Consider the following 9,273-nt stretch of genomic DNA (forward strand, 5'->3'; position numbering starts at 1 on the left):
TGGCACACTACTGCACCTAAGAATTCCTCTCTTAGAAAGAAGAGATAAATGGAAGTGAAAATGTACTTGGTGAACCATTTAAGACTTTAAAATAATTTTTAAAAAAATAGAATAAGCACGAGAACTCCGTAACTTGCAAAACAGTTTTATTTCACACTTATACAAAGTTAAGACATTTTAAAACACTTATGGTACTATAGATTACATCTACTGCCACTATGTTAACATGGGACTTTTTGGGCCTCTGGAGCTTTACAGGATTTGAAAGTTTTGAAGCTGATTGTCTATAAAGGATAAACCCTCCTGCAGAGCCACATAATCAGGTACCAGGCTGTGTGTCACTGCTCTATAACTCAAAAGGAGATATGGCTCTCCAGTAAGTCCTAGACTGACAGTATATGTAAGAAATACTAAAGAAAATGAAGGTACTCCTAAAAAAAACCATCCCAAAACCTGTGACGTGCGAAATGGATTTGGACTGCATGGATCTAAATATATTCAGTGTTCCACAGATGTCCATGGTGAGCTACTTTTTCACTTCAGATGCAAATCCCCTCTGCAGCATAACTGTCAACAAGACAAAATTTACTCTAGTGTACCATGGAACTGGACTTTTTAGGTACCTGAAATCCTGGAGTGACAGCAGCTCTGTAATGTCTGGGGAGTGAGAACAACGGCACAAGGTGTTGCCTGGTTATACAATAAACTCTGGTCACCCAAGCAGGTTACATTCAAGTTTCATTCACGTTATCAGATAAACACAAGAACATCTATGAATGGCACACAGCTCCAAAGGAAGAACCAAATCTACATTTGCTTTCCATTACATCCAAAAACAACTTGCCATAGGAAAACTGTTTCATATAGAAATACAGATAGATATGCAATTCATTTTAGAGTCTTTCATGGAAATAAACAACAGGAGACAAATACCAAAAGATAACCTAAAAAACCTTCAAAGGAATAAAAAATACTGTGCTTGTCCCTTCAATCTGTAGCCTTAGGAAAGGCAAAGTAGCCTTTCCCAGCAGCAGTGGGAATCTTCACATCTCAAGTGAAATATCTTTTAGTCAAATAGTAAAACACAGCAGTTTTTATCCAAAAATGGCCATCGGGGAACTTGTTATGGTGGAGGGGAAGGGACCCTGCCTTGCAGGTTCAGTTCATCCTTCCTTTTGACTTCTGCAGTATCTCATTTTGGCAGTTTTGGGTACTGCAGCCTTCCTTCCCCAATTATCTTTGTTGAAAAAGAGGAATAAACCAAAAAATCTTTCCTTTCAGACTTTCTTTACATGGCAGAAAACATGCAGGAGGCACAAGCCCAGTTTTTAAGCCTTTTCCAGGTTATCTTTTGGACCAGCTGTATAGCAAGGCAACAAATACTAGTATAAGCTAGTTTTCTTCATGATTCTCAAAAATTCTTGCTCACTTACTTCCCCATCTCCATCTCGATCAGCTTCATCAATCATTTCCTACAAAACACATTGTACATTTGATCAGGCGCTGGACTCTAACCACAAGATATTCCACTCATTAAAACAACAATAAATCAGAGGCACTTTATGTGAAAACAGAACTATGTATTTAACTGCTTTTCATATTTCTGACCTCCCACCCAATCCCTAGGAGCTACAGGCTTGGTCTGTAAATCAGAATTTACCTGAAGTTCTTCATCTGTTAAATTCTCTCCCAGCTCCTTGGCAACCCTTTTCAAGTTTTTGAATGAAATCTTTCCTGTGCCATCATCATCGAATAATCGGAAAGCTTTCAGGATTTCTTCTTTTGAATCCTTTTCGCTCTAAACCAAGAGTAAAGCATATGTTAATCAGAAAACCCCTGACACTGAGATGATCCTTTTTCTTACCCTGTCACAAGAATTTCTGCTAAGCATTCCTACCATTTTTTGTGTCATCATAGCCAAAAAGTCCTCAAAGTCGATGGTGCCACTTCCTTCCTTGTCAATGTCTGCTATCATCTTCTTAATCTCTTCCTTCTTTGGCTCAAAGCCTAAGGCACGCATTGCAACCTGTGCCAAAATAGCAAAACCAATTCTGTTAGGAGGCCACCAGAATTTTGGTGTAAGGGCTAAGCTAAAGCTTGTTTCATTTCCTTGTCCAGAACTGTAGTGACAACTCACTGCCATGAAAACACCTTGGTGTCCTCTACCAGCTTCTTTCATCTTGCTGAACAATGGAAGTGCAGGTTTAATATTCTTAAGATGTCATTTTTCCTATATGGTCTAGTGGAAATCCGAAGTTATATTAGGCAGAGGTAAATCATGCTTCCAGGTTATGTATTCAGGAATTGAGCACAGTGTGTATGCAAGAAATCAAGGTAAAGGAGAGAATTAAAAAGGTTCATGCTTACAAAAAGATCAGACACATAAAATCACAGGGAGAGAACTGAGAACAATCTTCCCCCTTTACTACTGCGTGTATGCAAGGGCCCACACACTGCCTGAATTGTTACTGAAATACAACTCTGATCTCCGTTTTGCTCTTTTTTAAATCAAAAACCAGCTAATTTTTAGATTACATATATACAAATACAATTGTAACTTTCCTGAATGCGTGCAAAATCTGCGTTTAGTTCACAGGTGAAGAAAATATTTGATATTCTGATGCTCATCCCAGAACAACAAAAGTCCACTTTCAGGAACAAGCACCTTAGTCATGAAAACTGAAACTGTTTAGTTTCTCTAATGCTCAGCTATTCAAAGCTTTCAGATCTAAACATCCACATGGTAGAGAAGCCTGTCTGCTATGAACCACTGCATGCAGAGGGCACCCCAAATTCAGCCATTACACTCCTTCACACTCCAAAACTATTTTAAAATAGGGTTGAACAAACAGAAAAAGCAGCTACTATTTTGAGATCAAAGATATTTTCACCCCAGAGAAAAAAACCCAAAAAGTCTGAAAACCTTCAGTTCTTTTATGTCAATGCTTCCAGATCCATCAGTGTCAAACAAATCAAAAGCTTCTCTGATCTCCTGCTTTTGCTCTTCTGTAAGTTCAGGTTTCAAGCCACTTTTCTTCCGCTGGGCTGTACCTAAGCCAGGTTTTCTATAGTTGGATGCCTTCAGAAAGTGAGGGAGAGAACAGATAAGAAACAGTGCATTCCAGGGAGAATTCAAAATACACAAAATTATAAATGACATTAAAGCTGTAGCAGAGGTGAGAGACATTCCTTGCTGCAATTGGTAGACACCTGGTCTCTATGCTAATTTTCTTAGGTTATTCTAGAAAGAAAACAAACCAAGACTTTGTTCCTGGGGAATGTGCATTTGGGCTTCCTGTTTTCTGCTTTAAACAGAAAGATCACCCATTAAAGGAGTAATGACAGAAAAACAGGTGGGCAGCCTGAAAATGAACACTCCACTGAGGTGACCGCGGCCCTCTGCACCTTCTGCCAGTTGCCTTTCCTGCAGGTATACCTGAAAAATACGAGTGCAACATCCTCACAGCTAAAAAGGCTGGTTGCTTAGGCTGTTGGCTGTAAATGAGACTCAAAATCAGCCACTCCTGATGGAGTGAAGTTTAAAGGGAGCTGAGTAGCTCCAGGCTGCCTGTCCATTGAATAGATGTGGAGCCAGGTAGCAATGTGCCACAGCAGAGAGATCAACACAATCTCTCCCATAAGAACTAATCTGCTTGTGCTGAGCTGGTGATCATTATCCAGGGCACTTCCGAGACCCTTCCTGCCTCTGCTGTAAGCCACTACAGTACTGTGTTCCCCCCACCACCTATAAAGCCACCTATAAAGGACAGATGCTTTCCTCAAGTAGAGTTTTGTTTTTAAATCAGCAGCAGACAGATTTTAGTCCTGCAGTGTTGAATCTGCACAGAGTCGTGGAAGGAAAAAGGCAGTCTCTCCCACCCCCAGCTTCAAGTGGCTAGGCTTTACATAAGTAAATAAACACCAAGCAAGGAATTTGTTACCTAGCTACTGCGGACCAGTCTCCTGCCTCTGCTGAATTGTTACCATTTTCTGGGCTGGGATTTCTCTTTTAAATACCCAGTGTGTAATAGAGAAGAATCCATTTTCTTGTATTTGGAAATGAAATTTCAGTTTTTAACGTGATTTGTCCCTCCCAGCTTGGATTGCAAAGCCATTTGTCTGGCTTTCCTCTGCAATTAACAGAGGCATGAGACTTTTACTAAGAGTATACGCTGCTCTGGGAAGAAGACACACGAGACCTTTTCCTGACTATGGAGACTTATTCCATTTGTTTCACATCTGAATTGTGCAAATCCCTTTCAGGTTCCACCTCCGGGCCTGCCCGCTGCCGTTGCAACAACGCTCCGGAGCCCCGAGCGTTGCGGAGGTCCGTGAGCCGTGCCAAGAGCTGAACGAGGCGTGTTTCCTCCGGCTTGACGAGAGCAGGTGACGCATTTTGCGAATCCCGGTGTATTTCCGGGAGTGTTTTTCCCGTTGGAAGGGGGGGCCTCTCCGGGGTGCGTTGTGCGAGGTAACCGGGCAGCAGCGACGGCCTGGGCAGGGGTGGAACCTGAAGGGGATTTGCACAACTCCTGCTGTCGGCGGGAGGGGCGGGAGGGGCCGGAGGAGCTCGGGGGAGGCGGCGGTGGGAAGGGAGCCCGCGGCGGGGAGGGCGCGCTCACCATCCGGCCGGGAATGCCGCTCCGGGATGGGACCGCACCGCACCGGACGGGACGGGAGCTCCGCACTGCCGCGCGCAGCCGGCACGCGCCGCCCAGCCGGCCAATGAGCGGGCGGAACGAGAGCGCGAACCCGCCTCCCTCAAGGCTCGGGCCAATGGCGGCGCGGCGTGCTCGTGAGGGACAGCTGAGGGAGCGCGAGGGCGGGCCCGCGCGCGGGGCGCCTGAGGGAGCGGCGGCCGTGTCCAGGCAACTCCGTGTCCAGGGAAGCGGCGGGAGCGCCGGGAGCGCGGCCCCTCCGGTGAGACACCCGCACCGGCCCGGCAGGCACCCTCCGGCCTCCAGGAAGCGGCTAGGCTGTCGCCAGCGCAGTTCCGGTGTGTCCGCTCCAGGCAGCTTCCCTCTAGGCGTGTGGGGCCGGCGGGCCGGGAAGCATTTCTTCCCCCTCGCAATACTACGACATAATATTGAAGTGGACTTTCGGTGTGTGGGATGGAAAAAAATTAGCATTTTGGATTTGGAAAAGGGGCCTTTAGGGGATCTGGAGAAAATGATGTGAATAAATTCCAGTACCTGAAGGGAACCTACAGGAAATATGGGGCAAGACTATTTACAAGGGCATATAGTGACAGGGCAAGGGGGAATGGGTTCAAACGAACAGACGGTAGATTTAGATTGGATATTAGGAAGAAAGTCTTTATTGTGAGGGTGGTGAGGGACTGGAACAGGTTGCCCAGAGAAGTTGTGGATGCCCCATTCCTGGAAGTGTCCAAGGCCAGATTGGATGTGGCTCTGAGCAACCTGGTCTAGTGGAAGACGATTCTGCCCGTGGCAGGGGGATTGAAACTGGATGATCTTTAAGGTCCCTTCCCACCCAGACCATTCTGTGGTTCTGTGGTTTGAGCAAAAGAGGTACAGGACTCATGGTTCTCAATTCTTGGTGTGTATAACTTTGTTATTCAAAAAGGGAGCTTTATTTTAATCTATGTGTTGTGCCACGGGACCGTGGTGTGGAAGAGATTTTGAGGGAAAGAAGATTTGTTTTTGGTGTGTTATGAATGAATAGTTGGTCAAAACTTTAAAGTCTTGGCAGTTTGTAAGGTATGAAAAGGTGGCATTGCTTTTATTTCACTTAATGTATTCATGCATGCTAATTGGACTAAATAGAATTAGAATAAAATATGTTTTTCCAGACTTGAAGGTTAAAGTCAGTGGCATGACTGTTGTTACCAAGAAGGATCTACACAGAGCTCTTGAGTTTTGCATGTGATTTGTCTGTTTTGCTCTAGTGAAGTTTTGCCCTAAGTAAGGCAAATAACTGAAATTCCAGATAGCAGGACAGGAGGGAGGTGGTAGTTCCACACAGCCTGTACTGATGGAAGTGTAAGGTACCATGGGAATTAACAACTCTTTACTATCAGCCAGCCAGAAACAATTCCATGGTTTTTTAACAGTGCACCATTTCAGCAACTCTGCCCATTGATTTCTCATAGTAGATGCACAGGATGAAGATCTGCTTTATACAGAGGAGAGCTGTATTCAGGGCTAGACTGTTAAAATGATTCTTCAGAGATTCATGCTGTGGTGTGCTGTGAGGACGGGGCAGTAATTTGTGCTCTGTTCACAGATGCTGCCCACTGCCCATGGCTTTCAGGGATGTGAATGCCAGGAGACACATTGGACTCCAGCAACTCTCATCCTTAGCATCCATTGGGAGAACATTCCTGGGGCCAATGAAATCACATAAATTCATTGTGGATGAAAGCACCAACCAGAGCACATTGATTTGTTCTGCTGTTAGACTGATTGAAAGTTTGGATTTGACAAGTGCTGCTGGACAGCTTCTTAATGAAACCATTCAGGCTCAGAACAAGGAGTTTAAGACTGGGATGAGTACCCTGTTGTTCCTGGTTGGAGCGTGGAGCAATGCTGTGGTGGAGTGCCTCCAGCAGAACGTTCCTGTTCCAGCAATAGTGTCTGTGATGTCTGAGGGGTTGAACTCTTGCTGTGAGAGAGTCCAGTGTCTTCAAATACCAATACATGACGTAAAGAAAGAGCTGTGTTCTAGCAGAGTTAGGCTAAAGGCTTTTGAAAGCAAAACTGGCCAAGCTGGATGTGACGGTCTTACAAATCCTTGGAATTTGCTGTGTTTTCAGAGAGATATTTCTGCACCAGAAGAAATAATTCCAATAAATTCTAGTTCCCATCAAGGAGATGATTGTCATTTCAACAAGTACCTGGTTTCATCTTTGGCTGGCTTTGGTTCAGTGGCTTCTCTTGTCAAAGCAGCGGGTGACAAAAGTTCGTCTGTGTTGTGTGGAAGTGGTGTTACTGCATCCAGCTGTATCGCTATCACACAGAAGTTAACCCACAGCAGACACTTCAGCACCCTAGGGAAAAGCCATTTTTCAAGTCAGCAAGGTAATTTTCAGGGATACCTTTCAGGACCTTCAGCAGATCCATGTGGATGTTATGGTTTAGGACATTTGGCAATGGCTCTGAGCCACGGAAACCAGACCAGCGTTAAACTGCTACAAAGCATTGCTGCTTATCAGCAAGAGAGAGCAGAATGCAGTGGCTCTTCCCAGATTAACATCACAGAGATTGTGACGTGCTGTGTGCTAGGCCTGCCTGAGAGCTATTCCTGTGTCTCCCCAGGCTTTGTCACATTAGTGTCACCAGAGCAAGCCACAGTCATCAAACACTTTGCAGACAAACCCCTTCGGATTCTGCTGATGGATGGTGACCTCATGGAGCAGTATCGCCACTTAGGTTTTAACAGACCACAGAATGTAAGGACCATATTGGAGCATCCGAATCCACAGGGAGGCAGAGCAGGAGATGCGTGGCTAAGCAGAATGCTGGATATTCTGATGACCTTTGAAGTAAACCTGGTTTTGGTCAAAGGAAACGTGTGCGAGAACTTCATGGAAAGGTGCATCGGCAGCAGGATATTGGTAATTGGTTGTGTGGCTCGGGATGTGCTGTGTGCCTTTGGGGCGGCCACTGGTGCCCAGGCAGTGACGTACCTGAGCCAGCTGAACGCTTCCTGTGTTGGGAACGGGGCCCGGGCAGAGCTGTGGAAGGCCAGTGACGGGCGCGCGATGGATCTGGGTGAGCTGGTGCCAGCGCGGATCAGCGCGGGAAGCATCCCCCTGCTCACAGCCGTGCTCACCACTGCCCTGCCTTCCAAGGTGCAGCTCCTTGAAGACCAGTTCTGGACTTCGCTGTATCGACTCCATCACGCTCTTAAGGACGGGAAGGTTTTCCCTGGGGGTGGCGCGGTGGAGCTCTTGTGCCTCAGTCACATCCAGGTGCTCGCAGAGCAGCCCGAGCCACTGGGAAATGACAAACCTGTGAGAGAGTTTCCCAGTCCCTGGCTGGCAGAGTATAAATCCATTGTGCTCCAGGCACTGGGAAGTGGCTGGAAGTGGTACCTCTCCGTGGTCCTGTGTAACACTGCAAAGGCCAGGTCAGAGCTGGAAGCGTGTGCTGCAGTGGATCATCACCTCCAGAAAGCGGCAGCCTGTGGGTCTCCCTCAGCTTATATTTTGGAAGAGTTTAAGAGAGGTGGAGTGCTCAGAGGTGGCTCTGATCCCTTCCCTGACCAGGTCACCGATTTAAAAGTTTGTGATAATGTTGCAGCCAAGACAGAGGCATGGAGGAGAGCTCTGGACCTGGTGCTGCTGGTGCTTCAAACAGACACTGAAATTATCACAGGCCCCACAAGGAACCAGCTCTTGAACTCGCCTGTGTCAGGTGAATTTATGTTTTTATAGGACTTTTCAGGATTTTTAAGTCCATGAGTCAGTGGGAGAAGCCCGGGTGCAACTACTTGTCTTTATAAAGCAAACAGTGAGATGTGATTGTGACTTTAGAATGTAACAGCAGAAGTCAGAATGAGAGACAGCCACAAGGTAATTTCTTACTTCTAGAAACGGGAACTAAATAACAAACAAAAATCTCTTGTGGGCTTACCTCGAAGCCCAGCCGTGCATTTCTAGCTAACGGTATTGCCTGTACAGATGTCTCCTAATGTCTTCTAAAGAAAGGTAGAGATCTCTTACATAACATGGCTGTACTTGTGTTACATGAAAGAATATAGTGTAATTATTTCTAAATTAATACCTTTTTCCTAATTTCTCTGCACTGCAAATGTAAGAGTTAAACTTGAAATAACGTGAATGTTACATTTTATACTGAGAGATTGTATGAATCGATTCTATTTTTGCATATTTATGTGCTCCATATATCTCCTGTTTCCCAGTATATGCCCTCTGGAATTTCTCTGGTTTTGACCAGTCCAGGCTGAATCCTTCCTTTTGGTATTACAGACTGGATGCATCTCTACACAGAATTTTCTTTTAAATTGCCAACTGGATTTGTAGATTATTTCCATGGGGTCTTTCAGCTATCCTTGCAGAGAGGAAAATGTTGCTGTAAGTTTTAGGTGTTGGCTAACAACTGGAAATGAATCTATCCTGGTGATTGAGGCAAGGCATTTTTGCTGTGTTACAGCACTGACAGTTTGAAAGCTGGGCACTGGAGAACTGGCACTTCATTGCAAGAGAGAGGTGTGTAACTATGGAGATTTTTTTTCTGAACTTGGCATTCTGAGTCACCTTGAAAGTGAAATGTCTCACCAGTCTGGTGA

General features: G+C 45.4%; 2 protein-coding genes across 2 annotated transcripts; one reads left to right on the forward strand and one right to left on the reverse strand.

Moving 5' to 3' along the window:
- Window positions 1-218: 218 nt before the first annotated feature.
- On the reverse strand, window positions 219-4,677 carry LOC309573445 (uncharacterized protein). Its single transcript, XM_082282424.1, has 5 exons — window positions 4,623-4,677; window positions 2,924-3,079; window positions 1,898-2,026; window positions 1,661-1,798; window positions 219-1,472 (listed from the first exon to the last, which is right to left on the reverse strand). The coding sequence occupies exons 1-5, from the start codon at window positions 4,623-4,625 to the stop codon at window positions 1,383-1,385; spliced, it is 516 nt and encodes a 171-aa protein (XP_082138550.1). The 5' UTR covers window positions 4,626-4,677; the 3' UTR covers window positions 219-1,382.
- A 177-nt stretch (window positions 4,678-4,854) lies between these two features.
- BBS12 (Bardet-Biedl syndrome 12) lies at window positions 4,855-8,398 on the forward strand (the record flags this gene model as incomplete). Its single annotated transcript, XM_082281330.1, has 2 exons — window positions 4,855-4,920; window positions 6,247-8,398. The coding sequence occupies exon 2, from the start codon at window positions 6,263-6,265 to the stop codon at window positions 8,396-8,398; it is 2,136 nt and encodes a 711-aa protein (XP_082137456.1). The 5' UTR covers window positions 4,855-4,920; window positions 6,247-6,262.
- Between the last annotated feature and the right edge of the window lie 875 nt (window positions 8,399-9,273).

The sequence above is a fragment of the Coloeus monedula genome (genome assembly GCF_965178545.1).
Source record: "Coloeus monedula genome assembly, chromosome: 5".
In the NCBI taxonomy this organism is placed as follows: Eukaryota; Metazoa; Chordata; class Aves; order Passeriformes; family Corvidae; genus Coloeus; species Coloeus monedula.